This window comes from Malus sylvestris, chromosome 2 (genome assembly GCF_916048215.2).
Source record: "Malus sylvestris chromosome 2, drMalSylv7.2, whole genome shotgun sequence".
In the NCBI taxonomy this organism is placed as follows: Eukaryota; Viridiplantae; Streptophyta; class Magnoliopsida; order Rosales; family Rosaceae; genus Malus; species Malus sylvestris.
The window spans coordinates 19,835,961-19,858,542 of record NC_062261.1 but is presented as its reverse complement, the minus strand read 5'-3'; the positions used below and the strand labels follow the sequence as shown (position 1 = coordinate 19,858,542).

Below are 22,582 nucleotides of genomic sequence, written 5' to 3'. Positions count from 1 at the left end.
TAACCTTTACTAAAGACATGAGCAAAGCGGGTGCAAAATATCACACTATAACTTTAGTAGCTATAATACAAAGGATGGCAGATAAAGAGAGAGAGGAAGATATAATGATATTATTTATTTGATTCTTTCTTTCGTAGTGTGTTTTGATAACACACGGATCACTCTATTTATAGAGCTGCTCCCATGAGAACATCCAAAAATGATATGATGGCTACTTTTGACAATATTACATAACAACAAATGTATCACTATCCTTTTCACCTTTTTCCAAATGTATGTGGGATGTGGGTATACTAATGCATGTGGGATGTGGGCATACACCATACAGCTTTTACAACACTCCCCCTTGGATGCCCACATATCAACATCAGTTGCCTTGTTAAAACCGTACTTGGAAAAACCCAGTTGGAAAAAACTATAGCGAAGGAAAAAGAGTACAACTTTACCTTGATTGTTGATATAGTGTTTATGTAAGCTTATGTTGCCTCGTTAAAACCTTGATAAGAAAAACCCAGTGGGAAACATCCTAATCGAAGGAAAAAGAGTATAACATGCATGTATCATGGATACTCCTCCTGATTCTGCATTCTTCAAATTTAGTTGATTAGTAAGTTGACATAATCCGATTCCCTGCACTAACTTCTGAAATGTGCACTTTGGTAGAGATTTGGTGAACAAGTCTGCTAGATTTTCATTGGAACGAATTTGTCTGACTTCAATAACTTTAGCCTTCTGAAGCTCATATGCACTAAAAAACTTTGGAGATATGTGTTTAGTCTTATCGCCCATGTTAAATCCTTCCTTCATTTGGGCAATACAGGCTGCATTATCTTCATGGATGACAATTGGAGTCTCTGTCTTTGAAGTTAGACCACATGAATTCTGGATATGATGGATCATTGATCTTAACCAAGAACATTCACGACTTACTTCATGTAAAGCAAGTATTTGCTTTATTGAGCGCCATGAGATTGTTGTATCTCCATTAGTGAACACATATCCAGTTTGTGAATAGGCTTTATGCGTTCTGAGAGGAAACCAGCATCTGCATATCCAGCAAGGATCTAGTCATTTGTGGATTTCTTTGAGTAGAAGAAACTCATGTCTGTTGTCCCACGAAGGTATCGCAAAACATCTTTGATTCCTTTCCAATGATGAATTGTTAGAGCAGAGCTATACCTTGCTAACAGGTTAACTAAAAAAGCTATATCTGGTCGAGCACCTATTGCACTCATATATGGTACTTTTGGACCAATGACCATTTCATCATCTTCTTTTAGACGAAATGGATCTTTCTTAATGTCCAAATAATGAACGACCATTGGCGTGCTAAGTGGATAAGCCTTGTCCATTCTAAATCGCTTCAAGATTTTTTCAATATAAGCTGATTGGTGAACCAAAATTCCACTAGCACAATGCTCGATCTACAGGCCGAGACAATATTTTGTTTTCCCAAGGTCTTTCATTTCAAATTTGTTTTTCAAATATTCAGCAGTTTTATTGAGCTTTTCAGGAATTCCAACTAAGTTCATATCACCGACATATATTGCCACTATAGCAAATCCAAAATTGGATTTCTTAATGAACACACAAGGGCAAATGACATTGTTGATATGTCCTTCTTTGATCAAAAACTCACTGAGACGATTATACCACATTTGTCCAGATTGTTTCAGCCCATATAATGATCGCCTTAATTTTATTGAGAGCATACCTCGTGGTTTGTTAGTCATTTCAGGCAACTTAAGTCCTTCTGGGACTTTCATATATATGTCAGTATTTAATTCTCCATATAGATACGCGGTGATGACATCCATAAGTCGCATGTCAAGTTTTTTTGAAACCACTAAAGTTATTAAGTAATGGAACGTAATTGCGTCCATTATAGGAAAGTATGTCTCCTCACAATCAATTCCAGGTCTTTGTGAAAAACCTTGTGCAAGGAGTCGTGCTTTATATCTTGCAATCTTGTTTTTCTCATTGCACTTTCTTGTGAATACCCATTTGTAACCCACGGGGTTTAAATCAGGCGGGGTTTGGACTATCTATCCAAAAACACTTTGCCTTTCCAAGGAATTTAATTATGCATGGATTGCAACTTTCCATTTAGGCCAATTTTGTCCCTGTTTACATTCATCAACAGAGCAGGGCTCAATATCATCGCTTAATATGATCTTACTGGCTATTGAGAATGCGAACATGTCGTCAATGATTATTTCATTTCAATCCCACAATTCGTTAGTACATGCATAATTTATGGAGATTTCTTTGCTTTCATGCACTTCTGTCTCTTCAGGGACATGTGTCTTATCAAGGACATTTTCTTTTTCAGAATCATGAATTGGGGATTTATCATTCATTTTCTTTTCTTGAATGATTTCATTTGAATTCAGTTGTGCCCTCGTCTTTCTCTTTCGAGGGATTGAATCTCTTGAACCTAAGGGTCTACCACGCTTCAGGCGTGCACCAGATGATTCATTCGCTGCCACTTTATTTTGTCCAATAGGGACATCCATTCTTATAGGTGCATTTGCAACTGGTATATGTCACTTTGTCACTTTTGAAGCATCATTAAATGCATCTGGCATTTGATTAGCAATACTTTGAAGGTAAACGATCCTTTTCACTTCATTTTCACATTGAGTGCTTCGTGGATCAAAATAAGATAAGGTGGGAACAACCCATGTCAGCTCTTGCCATTCTTCTAGAACGGTCTTTTCTCCCCCTAATGACGGGAAGATTGTCTCATCAAAATGACAATATGTAAAACGAGCTGTAAATATATCACCTGTCAAGGGTTCTAAATATCTAATGTAGATGGTAAATCAAAATTCACATAAATTCCCAGTCTGCTCTAAGATCCCATTTTAGTATGTTGTGGAGGAGCAATAGGCACATAAATAGCACAACCAAAAACTCGTAAATGTGAAATGTTTGGCTAATACCCAAACACGAGTTGTACTGAGGAGTATTGGTAGTTGGCTATAGGTCTCAATCGAACCAATGATGTAGCATGTAAAATGGCATATCCTCATGCAGAAACTGGCAATTTTGTTTTCATAAGTAGAGTGCGAGCTATTAAGTGAAGCCGCTTGATCAATGCTTCTGCTAAACCATTTTGAGTATGGACATGAGGAACAGGGTGTTCAACATCAATACCCAATATCATGCAGTAATCATCAAAGGTTTGAGATGTAAATTCACCAGCGTTATCAAGTCGGATTGACTTAATGGGGTAATCTGGGAACTGTGCTCGCAACTTAATTATCTAAGCAAGAAGTCTCGCAAAAGCTACATTTCGAGTAGACAAGAGACAAACATGTGACCATTGGGTAGATGCATCAACCAAAATCATAAAATATCGAAATGGTCCACAAGATGGTTGAATAGGCCCACAAATATCCCCTTGAATTCTTAGCAAAAAATGATGGGGATTCAGCATCAACATTTAGTTATGATGGTCTAATTACCAACTTCCCTTGAGAACAAGCCTTGCAAAGGTTATCATTTGAGATAGCAATGTGTTTGCTCAATAATGGATGTCCATAGAGTTAGTAATGATCCTACGTATCATGGTGGATCCTAGATGGCCCAGACGGTCATGCCAAAGCATGTAAAATTTTGAATCAATGAACTTCTAGTTCATGACAGTATGTGATTCAACTGTCTTTATGTATGTATAATATAATCCATTCGACAAACCACGCAACTTCTCCAATATACGTTTCTGGGTATCATTGGAGGTAATGCATAGATACTCCACATTTTCTGCATTTTTTCGTTTCAATGTGGTATCCATTTAAACGTATGTCTTTGAAACTCAACAAATTTTGAGTAGATCGAGTAACATACAACGCATTTTGTATGGACAATATTGTTCCATTTGGTAATATAATCTGGGTTTTCCCTGAGCCTTCAATTACATCTGATTGGCCTGATATTGTTGTTACCCTTACTTTTGTAAGCATTAAGCTTGAGAAATACTTTCGTTCACGAAGTATTGTATGTGTGGTTGCGCTGTCTACAAGATAAATATCTCTGCCATTTCTTATGTTTTGAGTTTAACCAAAGTTTTTATCCATGCTTTATGAGTAAAAGGTTTCACAGTTAAAAACAACTTATTCATAATAAAAGGGAATTGAAATGCCACTTTTATTAAATTGAAATGCGAGTTTTAAACTACAAGTTTAGAATAAAATATACATCAAACATAAATTATTCAATCGAACCGGTACACTTCATTCCTTCTTTCCATAATGAAGTCTGAAACATCTAGGTAGGTTGTGTTCAACTGCCCTGATAAGTTGAGCACTGGATCAGGTATATCCATTGGTCTTGCCTATCGAGGAAATTGATCTCGACACCTTTCTCCTTGAGGGAGGCTTGATATAGATTCACTAGTTGTTTTGGGGTACGACAGGTACGCGTCTATTGCCTATTGCCACCACACCTATGGTAGGCTCCTTCAGAGTTTCTAGAAATGTTGTTCATATGAGATTTGCCTTTGTGGGGATTTGCATTCTTGAAGCTCGAGCCAGAATTATACCTTAAAACCTGGTTGTGAAACTAGACACCATGGTTCTTGCCTTTCCCGTTCCACCGGCCTCGCTTGTGGCCACATCCTCGTTTGTAATTATTGCCACGAGAGGATGTGGTATTCCCTTTAAAGGAAATAACATTCATTTCTAGGAATGATGCCAATCCAGTAGGTCGGGACAGATGATTCTTCATCAAGAGCTCATTGTTTTGTTCAGCTATTAGGAGCACAGATATCAACTGTTTGTATTCAGTGAAGCCTTGCTCTCTATACTGTTGCTGCAGGAGCACGTTGGAAGCATGAAAGGTGCTGAAAGTCTTTTCCAGCATATATTCCTCAGTGATGGTTTTCCTACATAGCTTCATCTATGAGCTAATTCTGAACATCGTAGAATTGTACTCAGCTACTGACTTAAAATCCTGGATCCTTAGGCGAGTCCACTCATAGCGAGCTCTTGGAAGAATCATCGTTTTCTAGCGATTGTATCTATTTCTCAATGTATACCAGAGAGCTAATGGATCTTCAACTGTTAGGTACTCACTCTTTAGTCATTCATCAAGGTGGCGATGAATAAAGATCATGACCTTCACCCGATCTTGAGAGGATGCACTGCTTTCCTCCCTAATGGTTTCTCCAAGATTTCCTGCCTCCAGATGGATCTTGGTATCCACTACCCAGGTAAGGTAGTTCTTCCCAGTAATGTCCAAGGCAACAAAATCAAACTTTACCAAGTTTGCCATTTTCTTTTCTGAAAAAAAAAAATGAGATGTGTAAGAACTTGCAATAATATGTATTCCTAGAGAAATATAGTGTTAGAACTTCTAGTTCTTACAAATTTTTGATTTTGATCTTCAAGCCAAAATGATAAGCACTCGAAACTTTAGGCTCAAGATTTACATGATTGAGAGAAGGGCGATTGTACCGCACCATTCTCATTGACGTAAGCGTAGGATGGGCGATTATTTCGAACCACTCAAACTACAAGAAAATTTAAATATGCAGAGTAGGATGAACGATTATACCACACCACCTAAAATTGCAGTAAAATTAAATAGCAGGCAAATTTAAATATGCAAGGTGGACGATTATACCGCACCACCTAAAATTGTAGTAAAATTAAATCTGCAGATGGGCAATGATACTGCACCATCTTTGATCGCAGTAAAATTAACATAAATAAATATTATGTTAGTAATCAGGAACTACAACAAACAAGAAATCAAATATATAAGTAATTGTTAAATTGAGAACGAGAAGCAGGCATGGTGCAAACAGTTCTTCACGAGGGTATATCCAGCAGTTGAGGCAAAGGAAGAAGAAGAACAGTAAAATCCTAGGAGGAAACTTTTTCTTTTTCTTTCGGCGAAGGGAAATGAGAAATGGTTAGAGAGTCGTGCTGATAACATGTTATAAATAGGCAAAAGTTAGAGAAATAACCTTTGCTAAAGACAGGAGCAAAGCAGGTGCAAAATGTCACACTATAACTTTAGTAGCTATAACACAAAGGATGGCGGCAAAAGTTAAAGAAATAACCTTTGCTAAAGACAGGAGCAAAGCAGGTGCAAAATGTCACACTATAACTTTAGTAGCTATAACACAAAGGATGGCGGCAAAAGTTAGAGAAATAACCTTTGCTAAAGACAGGAGCAAAGCAAGTGCAAAATATCACACTATAACTTTAGTAGCTATAACACAAAGGATGGCAGATAAAGAGAGGGAGGGAGATATACTGATATTATTTATTTGATTCTTTCTTTCACAATATGTTTTGATAACACATGGATCACTCTATCTATAGAGCTGCTCCCATGAGAACATCTAAAAATGATATGATGGCTACTTTTGACAATATTACATAACAACAAATATATCACTATCCCTTTCACCTTTTTCCAAATGCATGTGGGATGTGGGTATACTAATGCATGTGGGATATGGGCATACACCATACAACTTTTACAACATAATTAAATTTTGTTTAAATGGAATCATGTGAGTAGACCCGCAGCCAAGTGCAGCTTAATTTTGCTTTATTTTTTTTTTTATTTTTAAGATTATAAGGGTGTGTTTGTTTGGGCTCACAAACTTTTATTAGACTGGACTGGACTAATTGTTAGTCTAATCCCATGTTTGTTAGGCAGCGGGATTAAGTTAAGTGGGATTCAATCGGACTCGCTCCGACTATCTCCCTCGCTAAGAGTTCTTAGTGAGCACCCCCAAATATGACGGGATTGCTAAGACCGTCTTTGAAAGAGTTCACTCGTCCTGCTTCTCCTGCTCCCTCATCCTAGTCTTGCTCTCTTATCCTTGTCCTGCTAGTCCTCATCCTGCTCCTCTTTGATTTGGTTTTGCAGATTTGAAATTATTATTGGTTTTTTTTTTATCAATTTTGTTGTTTTGGGTTCCAAGTCTCTGAAATTTTTGAATTTTTATCACAAAAATTGGGTGTGATTGTGTATTGTGATTGGGTCTGTTTTTTTAATTGATTGCTACCCATTTGTTTTCAAATTTTGTTCTATTTTTCTTGACAATTTGATGATCCTTAGAGATGGGAAATCCGTCCATCTCTCACTAGACGAACGAACAGGTTTGTAATCGTTTCCCTATTGGGTTTCTGTCTTGAGAATCATGTGAAAGGGTTTTGATTTTTTGGTTTCTGGGTTTTTGAATTGGCGACATATCATGGGTCTTTTGATCTTAAAGCTGTTGTCTTTGTTTGGTTTTTGGTGGCTATGTATATTTGCAGGGTCTGGAGTTGTTTCTTAGGACCTCTATCATCATCAGATTTTCAGTGCTTCCATTAAGCTGCCTGCTAATTACACTTCTAAGGTTTTTAATTTGTTTCCCTCTATGTTTGTTGTATGATTATATCTAAGGTTGTATGATTTTATTGTCAACAAAATAATATGACCCAGATTTTTACTTCTCAATTTTACAGTTTTGTAAAGATTCAATCTTTATGATTAGCTAATTAATCTGAATTTTTTTTGTTTTAAATTATGAGTTCCTTATCCCATCCATGATTAATCCCCTCTTTCATCTCAATTAAGATCTAAAAACAGTTTAAATTTAGAGATTTGTGTCTATCCATTATATAAATCTCGACATTTAAACTTATCTAACGATATAAATAGGAAATTATTATTGGCACTCCAAAATTTTCATTTGGCACTTCAAACTTTTTATATTTAGAAAGGAAAATATAAGATTTTTAAAATGCTAATAACAGTTTTCTATAAATAATGTGATAAACATTACCGCCACTTGAAAGTCAGGAAAAAATGTTTCCGTTTTATGATTGTGTGCCCAATCTAACCACCACTAAGATAGCAACTATATCCTAAAATTACCAATCATAAAAATCCATACAAAGAATAGCCATCGGACAAACCAAGGTGGAACAACCAAATCAAAATAATTTCTTTCAAATTAAGGGCTCGTTTAGAAGCATTTTTAAAATGACTGAAAACGGTTTTGATGAAAATATTTTTGAAACTAATACTTAGTAAAATGAAACTAATACTTAGTAAAATTCAAGTGGATCCTAGAAAAACATTTTAAGTGCTTCTTACAAGAAGCACATATTTATTAGTTCCTTTAAAAAACATTTCAATTGCTTTGGAAACCTAAAATCTATTTCACTATAAGCACTTTTTATCATTTTAAAAACATTTTCAAACAACCTTAAATTGATTTTCCATACAACACGAAAAGTTAGAAAAATGTAAAAATAAATAGAAAACTTCATTTTAATCCTTGGCAAAGATGACTTTTTGATTAAAACTATGAGTAAGATCAAAATCTAATTTTAGTCCCTTGATACATTAATAACCTAATTTATTAATTATATTTTGATTTTTTAATTATTTATCTTTTTCTTTCTAATTTTTAATGTATTAATTGTATTTCATTATAATTTTTATTTTCATTTCATTTATCGTAATATATTTTGTTGTGAACATTTAGATAAACTAATTTTTGTTATGCAATATATTTTGATGTACATTATCTTCTTCATTTAGGTATATTAAATTCATTATAATACATTTCGGTGCATACATTTAGGTACACATATTTCGGTACATACATTTCGATACAAACATTTAGGTACATTAATTCAATATAATATATTTTCGGTACTAACATTTCAGTGCATACATTTCGGTACATACATTTAGGTACATTAATTTAGTATTAATACATTTTGGTGCATATATTTAGGTACATACATTTCGGTACTAACATTTAAATATATTAGTTCAATATAATATATTTCGGTACTAACATTTAGGTACATTAATTGAGTCTTTCAAGTTTGAAGAATGTTAAATAAAATTAATAAATTAAAAAAACTCTTTTTTGGTAAAAAAATAAATTAAAATTTGTGTATTAATAAATTTAAATATTTAATGGGAGACATTAAATAAAATGCACATTAATTATTTTGAATTAAGGGCACATTAGGGATTAAAATTAATATTTAATCTAACACCAGGTTTTTTTTTAAATTTTAATCTTATTGAGGGATTAAATTTCAAAAACTCCAAAAATAAATGTCCCAATTTGCTTTGGATGGTGAAAATAAATGGAAGGCAGAGCATTTCCTAACTCCTACCCTCAGTCAACGGCACAGATCGGACCTTCCCCAAATCTAACGGTCAGCCCATCTCTCTACCTGTCTCTTGTGCAGACGAGAAGCTCAAAAGCCCCGGCTCTGCTATCCCAATAAAACCAAAGAGCTCTCCAACCGGTCTCTCAGACTCTCACATAGTCTCTCTCTCTCTCTCTCTCTCTCTCTCTCTCTCTCTCACTCTCACATAGTCTCTCTCTCTCTCCTCTGAGCCATAGCCAGAACCACAGAGCAGCAGCCATGACTTCATCTTCATCCGTTACTCTGTCCCAGGCCCTCCTGGCCCGAGCCATTTCCCACCACGGCTCCAACTCCACCTCCGACCGGGTCTCCCTCTCCACAACCCTCACACTCCCCACTTTCTCCGGCCTCAAATCGGCTTCTTCTTCGTCATCGCCGTCGTCTTCCCGCCTCCCGCGCCGCAGGTTTGGGGCCAACCGGCCGGTCCGGGCTGCCGCGGTCGAGACTCTGGACAAGACCACGGAGACGTCGTTGGTGGAGAAGTCGGTGAATACGATCCGGTTCTTGGCGATTGACGCTGTGGAGAAGGCCAATTCGGGTCACCCGGGTTTGCCCATGGGATGTGCTCCAATGGGTCATATTTTGTACGACGAAATCATGAGGTACAACCCCAAGAACCCCTACTGGTTCAACCGTGACCGGTTCGTGTTGTCTGCTGGACACGGATGTATGTTGCAGTATGCTCTGCTGCACCTTGCCGGATACGACAGTGTAAAGGTGGGTTTCTTATGCTTCATTTTTCTGGGTTTTGTGTATTTTGTGTTTTTGAGTTGAAAATTGATTTGGGTTTTGTGGATTTGGATTGAACTTTGGTGTTTTGGGTGGAGAATTGGATCACTGCTGGAGAAATGTTTTAGCTTTGAGCTTAATTTTCTGATATTCTCTCTCTTTCTCTAGCTTTCTCTCTCTACACACGTGCATTAGATTTGGTTCTGCATGTTTGTTTGGGAAATTCATAATGCATGTAGCCTTTTGTTCCATTAGAGTTGCATCCAGCACTCCACATGTAAATTAATGTATGATTACTGTTAGCTTTGTTAATTATCCGATTGATTTCGTATGATTGACTGAATGTTGGTTATAAGCTGATGATTTGATTTTGGATCAACGAGTAGGAAGAAGATTTGAAGAGTTTCCGTCAATGGGGAAGCAAGACCCCTGGACACCCTGAGAACTTTGAGACACCCGGTGTTGAAGTCACAACCGGTTAGTTTCTCTTCCATTTTCGATATTTAATTGAGTAGTTCTGAGCTTGATGGTTAATTTGATTACTCTTAATAAAGGAAAACAATTAATAGCATTAGCTGGTATTCTTACGTGTATTTTCATTTTATGTAGGTCCCTTGGGGCAAGGTATTGCGAATGCTGTTGGTTTGGCTCTTGCTGAGAAGCACTTGGCTGCACGTTACAACAAGCCAGACAGTGAGATCGTCGACCACTACACGTAAGATTACCTTAACGTTTGAACTCTTGTTTTCTAGCTTCTGCTGTTTTGATGTAAATCTTTAATGCTTTGGTTTTGCTTAGCGGTTTTGTTGCTGTTTCAATGCAGATACTGTATATTGGGTGATGGCTGTCAAATGGAGGGTATTTCAAATGAAGCTGCTTCTCTTGCAGGGCACTGGGGGCTTGGGAAGCTGATAGCCTTCTATGATGACAACCACATTTCCATTGATGGAGACACTGAGATTGCATTCACCGAAAGTGTTGACACCCGTTTTGAGGGTCTTGGGTGGCATGTTATCTGGGTGAAGAATGGAAACACTGGGTATGATGAGATTCGAGCTGCCATTAAGGAAGCAAAGGCTGTCACGGACAAACCCACTTTGATAAAGGTCAGATATATGCTGCCTTCTTTCTAGATTATCAAATATGTTCATTTGGATGTGATAGGATGGAAAACCATTTGTCTATTAACTGTTATAGTTCACTTAAAAGTGTCTACAATTTGTGGTATTTGATTTATCCAAATATGCATTCTGGCATTGTCTGCTGAAAGTGTTTTTTTTTTTCTTTTTCCAGAACATGTCTAGTTGCAAGGGTTCACTTTGATTTCATACTAATCAATGTCGTGTTGAACTTTTGCATTTTTTAGGTGACAACCACCATTGGTTTTGGATCCCCAAACAAAGCAAACTCATACAGTGTTCATGGTGCTGCACTTGGTTCCAAGGAAGTTGATGCTACCAGGAAGAACCTTGGATGGCCATATGAGCCTTTCCACGTGCCAGAGGATGTTAAAAGGTAAGGACCACTCCGTTTTAATTTCTATCTTTAATCAGTCTCTTAGCATTAATTACTCATCATCTTGTTTCTATCTTAGTCACTGGAGCCGCCATACCGCTGAAGGTTCTGCACTTGAAGTTGAATGGAATGCCAAGTTTGCAGAATATGAGAAGAAGTACGCAGAGGAAGCTGCAGAGCTGAAGTCCATCGTTAAGGGTGAGCTACCTGCTGGTTGGGAAAAAGCACTCCCGGTGAGTAGAACTTTTTTTTTATTGCTCATCTTAGCTTATTTAGATATTTTATACTTGAGCTATTTGGAAATGAGCACAAACATGTTGGGGAAAGCATTCTGGATGGCATTGATATCACACCCTAATTTTTTCAGGGCCCTGCATTTGGTTACTGTCTAGTGGGGTAGAACTAACTTGGTCTGTTACAACCATTTTGTATATTAACGTATCTGTTTAAGATATGAAGGTCATCTTATAAGACCTCTTGATTGCAATTTTCCAGAGGTACACTCCTGAGTCCCCAGCTGACGCTACCCGAAATTTATCTCAAGCGAACCTTAATGCCCTTTCTAAGGTTCTTCCCGGTCTTATTGGAGGAAGTGCAGATCTTGCTTCTTCTAACATGACTTTACTGAAAAGTTTTGGAGACTTCCAGAAGAATACCCCAGAAGAGCGCAATGTAAGGTTTGGTGTAAGAGAGCATGGAATGGGAGCCATCTGCAATGGGATTGCCCTTCACAGCCCTGGCCTGATTCCTTACTGTGCCACTTTCTTTGTTTTCACTGACTACATGAGAGCTGCCATAAGGATCTCTGCCTTGTCAGAGGCTGGAGTTATCTATGTTATGACCCACGATTCAATTGGTCTTGGAGAAGATGGACCAACCCATCAGCCGATTGAGCACTTGGCAAGTTTCCGGGCAATGCCCAACATTTTGATGCTCCGCCCAGCTGATGGGAATGAGACTGCTGGGGCATACAGGGTTGCAGTCCTTAACAGGAAAAGACCATCCATCCTTGCCCTCTCTCGACAAAAGTTGCCCAATCTTCCTGGAACTTCCATTGAGGGAGTTGAGAAGGGAGGCTACACAATATCAGACAACTCTTCCGGTAACAAGCCAGATGTCATTTTGATGGCAACTGGATCTGAGTTGGAAATTGTTGCCAAAGCTGGCGATGAGCTCAGAAAAGAAGGGAAGACTGTTAGAGTTGTCTCCTTTGTTTCTTGGGAACTCTTTGATGATCAATCAGATGACTACAAGGAAAGTGTCTTGCCGGCTGCGGTAACAGCTAGGGTTAGCCTTGAGGCTGGATCAACATTCGGGTGGCACAAGATTGTTGGAAGCAAAGGAAAGGTGATTGGAATCGATAAATTTGGGGCAAGTGCACCGGCTGGAAAAATATACAAGGAGTATGGCATCACTGTTGAGGCAGTTGTTGCTGCAGCAAAAGAAGTTAGCAGTTAAGATAACTGGATATTTTGCAGATTTGGTTTCGGTTGGAGATCATCATCAGGGTAAAGAGGTCATATTCCTGTGATTTGTTTCGCGGGTACGGTCTCTTCTGTTTTAATAATAAAAATATTTTTTTTCTTCACGTTGTTGCGTATAATTCTTGAATGAAAGCAACATAGATCAAAAAGAGAGAGAGGGGGAGGGTTAGGGTCATGTTATTTGTAACAACTCTTGGACCAATCTTGAGTTTTGTAATGCTGTGTGCTTAATGATTGAGTTTCACTTTTTCCATCTCACTTTCTTCACTTTGTAACTTAAGAAAGCTATGGGAATGCTGCAAGTAAAAGAGTTAATTTTTCAGTTGAATAAATCTCTACCCTTCTGATTAGTACCAAATTAGTGAATTTGATTGGATTGGATTGGATAGGATTGGATTTGGATAGTGGATATTTGTTTCAAGCCATTCAAAAATCAGTAGGGTGATATCCACATTTCTGGTCTGGGAACTACCTCCTATCCATGTCTAATAGGAGGGGGTCCCACATGTGGGTAATGAAGGGCAAATGTTGACCCTTAAAGTTTGTGGTAGTTGAAGGTGTATGCCCTCAGCTTGCCTATCCATATTGTTTGTCTTTTTCTATTTCTACCACCAAAAACTAGGTTGATAATTTGATATGGTTTGGAATGGAGTCATGTCATGTCATGGGTTATGGGTTAGCAAAAGTTGAGTGCAAGAGAAGACAGGCTGGTTGGTGGTTTCCTTCCCTCCAATATCTTTTTCCCTGGAGTTGAATTGAGAGTCAAGTTTGTTGTTGGCAAATTGCAATGGACCCAGTTTAAGCATGAAGGTGCTCAGAGAATCCCAGCATACTCACCTATTGGGCATGTTCTCTTCGGAATAATACTTGCACTTCTTTAAAGGGGATGAGCTCATTCCACTTGCAAATATCGTATTTTATAATTGGAACTATTTAATTCTTTAATCTTTATTTGAAGATCATCTTTACAAAAAAAAAAAAAAATCATTCGAATAAGAAGTTATTTAGTCATCTAAGTGTATCAAATAAGTGTATCAAATAAATAAACTGTTACTTGATACTTAAATTGTTGATTTATTTGATATTATTGTTGATTTTAATCCCCCCTAGTTGATCTTGTTTATTGAGAGTTTCCGCTATTATGCAAACTTATAAGATGGTGTTATGCGAATATATGAACAATAAAGTAAACATGCCACCCATAAACACAGAATTTAGTGAGGTTCAACGAACATTGCCTACTCTTCGCTTGATCTCTCTTGAGAAATCACCTGCAATACGTAGAATAACAACTTGATTACAAGAACTTAATGAAAACCCTTATGCTCAACCCAAAACCTTGTTTTAGATCTCTCTATCACTCTTGGCTCTCTAGTCTCTATCCTTGTTTTTTCTTAGCTGCTTGTATTCTGTTCCCTATTCGTGTCAATAAACAACACCCAACAAGCCTATTTATAGTCCATAGACCATGGTTACATGCCTTACAAGTAGATGATTATTAAATTCTTTTAGAATAGGAAAGACTAACTTATTTCCTAATCCTAAACTGATTTGGAATTACAAAGAAAAACATATTTCCAACTTTTAGTTATTTAAGTATATCAAATAAATAAATTGTTACTCGATATCTAAATGGTTGATTTTTATCTCCCTTAGTTGATCTTGTTTATCGACAATCTCCGGTATTATGCCAACTTATAAGATGATGCTATGTGGATATATGAACAATAAAGTAAACACGCTACACACAAACACAAAGAATTTAGCAAGGTTCATCGAACATTGCCTAATCTCTCTTGCGAAATCACCTGCAATATGTAGAATAACAACTCGGTATCAAGAACTTATTAAAAGCCCTTATGCAAAACCCCAAAACTTGCTTTAGATCTCTCTATCACTCTTGGCTCTCCTTTTAGAATAGAGAAAACTAACTTATTTCATAATCCTAAACTGATTGGGACTACAAAGAAAAACATATTTCCCAACTTTTATGGGAAATAACCTGTGCACATTACTTTTCTCTTTTCTGAACACCAATTGAAAATTTATACCTATTTGACCTAGATATTTTGTCGAGCCAAATCACAACAATGGTGAAAAAGGAAAGGGATTCAACTTCCACCATATTCACCCAATCATCTTATCTGGGTTCTTGAAATTTGATCAAACGGTTAGACTTATTATAACTTTTAAAAGAACCTCATGTTTGTAGTCATTGAATCAAATTTCAAGAGCCCAACTTGATTGATTTGATGAATTTGATGAAAAGAATCCGAAGATAATCTTTTTCTAGTGAAAAAGATAGTGGTGGTGAGCCTTGGAATATACTGTATGCTTATATTATATTCCTCCTCCTGAGTCTTGAAGTGTTTGTTGGTAAAGCAAGGTAATGACATAACCCTGGATATTGACAAATGACACGTACATACCATTGAATTATAGAGTAAGATGCTCGCGTGCTTAGTATTTGTCACCTAAATCTCTTTATGCCTTGCATCTATCTACTACCAAACAATAAAAATATATATTATGGCATGCGATTATACCAACCCAAATGCACAGACCTTATAAGAACTTTGAAGTTATGCGATCCACTTAGTATTACAGTGTAGTGATATTCTTCTTCATTTGTAAATGAGAGGTCTTATATTCGATTTTTACTAAAAGCAAATTTAGACCACATTATTATGACAATATATATATATATATATATATATATATATTATGTGCAAAGTATTTTTTATTTTTTATTTTTGGGTGTGTGGGGGCAGAACAACATTTTCTAATTTGACGACCTTGATTTTGAGAGACTTGGGTGTAAATGACATGGCCATGCCCCACACAAAGTGACCCAAGATTACTCCGGACCCCGGAAGAAGCCTGTGTTTGCATGCCAAGATTTATAGGAAAACTAATGAAAAGGGCTTGAAAACTTTGAGTTTTAATGATAAGGACAAAATAAAGGGTAAAGTGAATAGTACCAGGATTGACTTTTTAGTGTAAAAATGTGGTTTTTCGTTAAAGTGAACAGTACCGGGTGCTTTTCGTTAAAGTTCCCAAGATTTATTCCTACATTTTTGAAGAAATTATGGCGTATCACCAATTTAATTTCATTCTTTTACTTCATTTCTAGTTTGGAAAATGATAAATTTATACTTTTTTTTAACTTTTCATACACTCATGTTTGATCTTGATCATTGTTTTTGTTTGATTTATTCAATTTGATTATCAAAATTAAGAAGAGTGTGATAAGCTAAAAGATGGAGAGGAAAATAGTCTCCCTTTATACATGTTGAAGAATATAAAATTGGAAATTTGACAAGATACAATGCAATTTATAAGTGAGTAGTTATAATACTAATAAAAATATCAGGTTTTGCTTTTAAATGATACAATGTACACTAAAGATTGAGATAATGAATTAGTTTTGAAGTCATCATTTATGAGATTCAAACATATAATCTTTAACTTAATAATGTAATCGTATGGTCAAATGCAAATTGAAAAATACATTAATAAAAAGTGCATGGAGGACAAGATTTATTAAATTTAATTGATGCAATGTGTTATCTTTATGCATGTTTTTTTTTTTTTAATTGTAGAGCAATTTGATAGGTTCTTTTCACATGTTTAAGCGAAAAACACGTGCGTACATTTGTCGTTTTTTTCAATTTTCCAATGACATAGTTCAATTCCATGAAAAAAATAATTATATAATTCAATTAAGAAGTTGGTTGCACATGTAAATCAATGCACGTATGGTGTTGTTGGCACAACACGTGCCATGCTAGCACGTGTAGGTCACGACCAATCTTCAAAATTATAGTGCATATTGTTCGACAACATTGTGGTCAGTGCATATTAAATACTCGGGTTAGATAGATCAAATTTTTAAATTAAATTTTGTAAATCAAATGATGTGGATATGATGATTAAATTATTACATAAGTGTTGATTAACGTGTTTATTTCCTATTGAGTGACACATTATTTGGTTTAAAAATTTGATCTCCCTAGCATTATCCTTAATATTCAATTATTCAACCGTAGGTGGTAAGTATCCTTGTCACATTGCGAAGGCCTCAACAATATGTACTTTTTTTTTCAATGTTATGAGAAATCTCTAATTCGAATATCCTTTGAAAAATCGAAAGAAAAAAAAAATACTAGTATTACAATTTAGTAGTATTACTAAATTCGACTTCAATGAATGAGGAGTTTGATATCAAATTAAGATTGACCCATTAGAATGTCATGTGATCCATCACGAAGTTGATACCAAATTATGATCAATCTATCATGTTTTTTTTTTGGTTGACAACGGTGAATAAGCGCTAAAGAAAATAAAAGATTATATAAGAATATCACGAAACCAGGAGATCTCAGCTACATCTATTACTAACATCCGACTAGAAGGAGGAACTTGCTCAAAATAGACTGGACCCAAACTGCATGACAGATCCAAACGAGCCAAATCATCAACAACAAAATTTCACAAGACCTACTTTGAGCATGACAATTCAATACTAAACTTACCAAAAGGTGATTAGCCATTTTTGCATTTAAAATCAATTGTACTGTAAGTGCAAAATTTGGTTCCACCGTAAGCTTCTTAATTCCATGCCAATCTATCATGTTTTCTAAGCTCAATTCTTAGTCTCAATATCGTTTTTTTTTTTTTTAACAAACGATATTATCTACACTAAGGAGGTAGGGGAGTGGGTTAAGCCTTACAATCAACTAACAATAATGTGGTTCAAATTCGCCTTCAGCAAAAATCAAATCTAAAACATCTTACTTACAAATTAAGAAGAATGCCAATAAACCGTCATACTAAGTAATGTCTCAATATCATCATTGTATATGAAAGAAAAATTATGAAGTGAAACTCTTATAATCCCCCGCTAATAAAAGGGGTCGGTGAGAATGGTAAGGATTTTGGTCATATGAGTGAGAAGCGTGTTCTTTAGGAGAGAGAGATGAGAGTCGAGAGGGGGAAAAGGGGAAAAGGGGGAAATTTTTCTATGGTTAGGGTTTTACCCAATTCTTTCATTTAGTTTTGCTAATTGGTGGTTGCATGCATGTTTTATCTCTCTCTAATTGGAGCTAAGTTAACTAGTTTGCTAATTAAGTGGTTGAAAATTCCTCTAAGTGACAATTGCAGTAAGAAATTAGGGCTTGAAAGTGACTTGAGTGTTTGCTTTAGGGTGATGCTTAGAGTAAGCAATGGTTTATTAGAGCGGGTGAGACCACTATCCCTAGTCTAAATGGTTTATTTGTTAGAGTTTTACTTGAAGTGGATTTGAGGCTGCCACTTAAGAGGCTTCTGATAGTGAATGATGATGAGGAGTGTCCCCTCTTGTTGAGTTATGAAAAACTATTTGAAGTTTGTTTTTATTGTGGAAGAAAGCACACTGAGAGACACTCTTGCCTAATGGATTTTGATAATGATGGATGTCTTTTAGTTGATAGGATTTTTGAGGATGGGCCATTTGTATGTCCTACTGATTTCCCAATTAGTGAGGAGACTAAGGAGGAGCTTCATGATGGAGTTATGTTGTTGTTCCCTCAGCACATTTTAGTTGATGAGTTTAGCTTCGCTGAAGGAAAGGTTCATGCTCGTGGTGATAGCACTCAGGAGCAACTTAAGGAAGAGAAAGGATGGACTCCGGTGCTTGTGATGAGAGGTAGAAGTGCAAATAGGGGAAGAAGTTTAGATAGCGAAGATGGTCGAAGCTATGATAATGTAGTTAGGGGTAATAAAATTTGGGTGTTGCGTTCTGATCTTGTGTCTAAATGGTGTCTTATGGCTTATGGAGGTTCTGATACTGGGATTGCTGGTGGGAAGAGTGGTGTTGCTGAGCAAGCTAATGAGAGTGAAAGTAAGGGTAAATGTGTTAAGGAGGTAACTGATCTTGAAACTGGAGAAGAAGTGTTCATGGAAATTGAAGAGGGAGTGATTGAACAAGTGCAGATTGGAGGTAATAGGGAGATGATAAGAAGTGAGGCTAAAAAAGGAGCGGGTCCGAGTTATAACTTGGAGGATGTTCACTAATGAAGTTTTGCCAATCAATTTAATTTTCTTCGTTGTTTAAATGCTTTAGATGTTTTTTGTATTGTTGAACCGAAGTCTGACCTGGATAGTGGTATAGGTGCGTTATTGTCTAAGTGGTTCTTTAAATTTCTTTTGTTTTTTTTTTTTTTTTTTTGCTATAGGTGATGGTAGGGCTTGAGGCCTTTGTTTGTGCTGGAATGATCTTAATATTAATTTAAATGTGCTTGCCCATTGTTCTAGATTTATTCATTGTGAAGTCATGGAAAAAAGTTATGAGAATTATTTCTTGGGAACTTTAACGAAAAGTACCCGGTACTGTTCACTTTAACGAAAAACCACATTTTTACACTAAAAAGTCAATCCTGGTACTATTCATTTTACCCTTTATTTTGTCCTTATCATTAAAACTCAAAGTTTTCAAGCCCTTTTCATTAGTTTTCCTTTATTTCTTGTGTGTATGCGTATCCGCAAAAGAATATTCAATCTCAACTGTGGAATGAAATTATTAATCTAATTTCAAGTAATGATTTTAACTAGTCTTGGATGCTTCTTGGTGATTTCAATAATATTATGAATATTGGAGAACAGGTGGGAGGTGACAAAAATGCCAATAATCACATGATAAATTTCAATAGCTTCCTTAATGATGGAAATTTAATCTTTATCCCTGCCTCTGGTGTGCCATTTTCCTGGTACAATGATCATAAGAATAGTACTATTATCTTCGAGAGGCTTGATAGGGCTGTTGCTAATATGAGCTGGCTCAACTTGTTCCCTAATGCAAATCTCCGTAACTATCCTATTTTTTGGGTCTAATCATAGTCCAATCTTACTTGACACTAATAGCTATAATAGTGTTAATAACCTGGGTGCGAGTACCTTTAAGTTTAAAGCTATATGGCTCTCCCATCCGAATTTTAAAACCGTTGTAAGTAAAGCTTAAGAGTCAAAACATCTCTGGTAATCCTTGTGATAAGATTAGAGAATATTTTGGGACTTTTAAATTTCTGGTTAGAAATTGGAATAAGAAAGTGTTTGGGAATTTATTAAGAAGAAAGGTCTCATTTGGGACCTAAATAAGGTTCAGCATGAAATTATGAATGTTTTTTTATCCGAGTAATCTTTTTGATAAAGGGCTTGCAATAAAAAACAACTAAGTGAAGTTTTAAAGAATGAGGAGGAGATTTTTTGGGCACAAAAAGCTAGAAATAATTGGCTACAACTTGGTGACAAGACTAAGGTCCCGTTTGGGATTGAGGTGATTTTAAAAAAAGCCACTGTGAAAAAAAGCTGAGGGTCATTTTTGTGTTTGGTAAACTGAAAAAAAAGGGCTTATTTTGGAAGCTGCTGTGAGAATAAGCTGAAAATCAAAGGAAAAGCTGAAGCTGCTATTTGCTGCTTTGAAAAAAAGCCAGTTTTTCAAAGCACACGGAGCTACAGTGCTCCTTTAATGAAAAGACACTATCATCCTACTTTTTTTTTTCCAAAAGCACTTTCACAAAAAAGTTTACCAAACACTCTACTGGCTTTATTTCACAGCCGCTTATTCTCACAGCACAGCCGTTTATTCTCACAGCAGCTTTTTTTCAAAGCACAGCAATACCAAACCAGCCCTAAGTATTTCCAAACGGTGGCCACATAAGAAGGAAAAGAAATGAAATTAATAAAATAAAAGATAACCAAGGAATTTAGTGGTGGAAGGGAGATGGGATAGAGAGAGCATTTGTTGATGATTTTAAAAATAGGTTCTCTGCTTCTAACATGCCTTCCCCAATAGTGCTAGATAATTTCGTTGATATCATTGAACCTTGTATAAGTGCTAAACAAAATGGTTATTTAAATAGCCCTATCCTTGAAAGTGAGGCTTTTGATGCTGTTAAAAGCATTGGTGCTTTGAAAGTGCCGACATTAAATGGAATTCATGCTTCCTTCTATCAAAATTGTTGGGATCTTGTTGGCCCCTTGGTGTTTAACTTAGTTAAGGATTTTTTTCGACAATGAATCAAGTCTTAGGTTGTTTAAGTCTAGCTTTAGACCAATTAGCCTTTGTAATGTCACATACATGATTATCATTAAAATATTGGTGAATAGACTTAAACCTTTATTAAACAGTTGCATCTCCAGAAACCAGGGAGCTTTTGCTTCAGGAATATCCATCTAGGATAATATTCTCATTGCTCATGAGATGTTTTCCTCTTTTAAAGGCAAAAAGGGTAAAAAGTGGTGCAATGGCTGCTGAACTTGACCTTGAAAAGGCCTATGATTTTCTCAGCTGGGGTTATATCAAAGTTATGCTTATTGAATATGGTTTTAATGTTCACTGGATCAATCTTATCATGGAGTATTACTTCTACGTCATTTTCTTTACTTATTAATGATAAGTCTCATGGTTATTTCTATCCTTTAGAGGTATCAGGCAAGGAGATCCTCTATCTCCATATATCTTCATCCTTTGTATGGAACCCTTATTTAGACATTTAGATAAGATGGGAAAATCTTCTAGAAGTAATGTTGGCTTGTTAACTGCCCTAGAGGTTTTAGAATCACAAATCCTATGTTTGTAGATGATTGTCTTATTTTTGCAAATGATTGCTAATGTGTTGGATAAGGTTTTTCACGCTTCAAGTTAAAAAATAAATTTTCATAAATCTTCTCTATATTTCTCAAATAACACACTTAATCATACTAGAAATGAAATTGTTAATATTCTTCATATTCAACATAAAACCGTCATTGTTAGGTATCTAGGTATTCACAATATCATATTCTAGAAGGACCAGGTTAATGCTATGGAGCTTATAATCAAGATTAAAAATAAACTTTCTGGCTGGAAGGCAAATACCCTCTCTAAAGCCGGAAGCCTAACTCTTATAAAAGCTAATTTGTTAGGTGTTCCCAACCATACTATGTCATGTTTTAAGTATCCTGAGAAGATTACTAACATTATAGATAGCGAAAGTAGAAAGCTTTTTTGGGGAAAAAATTGCAAGCTGGTCCCTGTGACTTGTAATAAAGTTTGTTGTCCCAAGGAGAATAGGAGTTTTAAGTGTTAGGAGAACTATTCATTTTAACAATGCTTGTTTAGCAATGTTAGGTTGGAAAGTCCTTACTGATAACCAGAATTTGAGGGTTCAGATTGTCAAGAAAAAATACTTAAATCAGGAGGATATCCTTCACACCAAGATAAGACATAATCATTCATGTGCTTGGAAAGGTATCCTTAAAGCTAGAGACGTCATTAAACTAGGGCTGAGGTGGGTTGTGGGAAATGGAGATAACATCTACTTCTAGACCCATAACTGGGTTTTTCCTTTCCCACTTTCTAGTATTGTTGCCACCAATGATTTGGATAAGAGCTTAAAAGTAAGTCAGTTCATTAATAATGGCCAATGGGACAGAGACCAACTATGGTTGGTGGTAGAGGAGGACATTGTAAATAAAATATGTAATATCCCTCTCCCCTTGATTCCCCAAGATGATTCTTGTTGTTGGAGGCCAAATGGTAATGGTAAGTTCTCAATTAAGTCGGTAACTTGGATCCAAAAATATGATAATAATAATGCAAATGCTAGAAAACTTTTAAAGAAAATGTGGAATCTTAAGCTGCCTCAT

General features: G+C 36.1%; 1 protein-coding gene across 1 annotated transcript; it reads left to right on the top strand.

Annotated features, from left to right (window-relative positions):
• Nucleotides 1–9,261: 9,261 nt before the first annotated feature.
• Nucleotides 9,262–13,169, top strand: LOC126599756 (transketolase, chloroplastic). The gene is made up of 7 exons (XM_050266193.1): nt 9,262–9,905; nt 10,304–10,394; nt 10,527–10,632; nt 10,741–11,023; nt 11,284–11,432; nt 11,512–11,665; nt 11,928–13,169. The coding sequence occupies exons 1-7, from the start codon at nt 9,408–9,410 to the stop codon at nt 12,888–12,890; spliced, it is 2,244 nt and encodes a 747-aa protein (XP_050122150.1). The 5' UTR covers nt 9,262–9,407; the 3' UTR covers nt 12,891–13,169.
• Nucleotides 13,170–22,582: the final 9,413 nt, after the last annotated feature.

Coding starts and splice junctions, on each gene's coding strand:
- LOC126599756 (XM_050266193.1), top strand. CDS start 9,408: ATGACTTCATCTTCATCCGTTACTCTGTCCCAGGCCCTCCTGGCCCGA. Junction 9,906..10,303: donor CCGGATACGACAGTGTAAAG/GTGGGTTTCTTA, acceptor ATCAACGAGTAG/GAAGAAGATTTGAAGAGTTT. Junction 11,024..11,283: donor ACAAACCCACTTTGATAAAG/GTCAGATATATG, acceptor TGCATTTTTTAG/GTGACAACCACCATTGGTTT.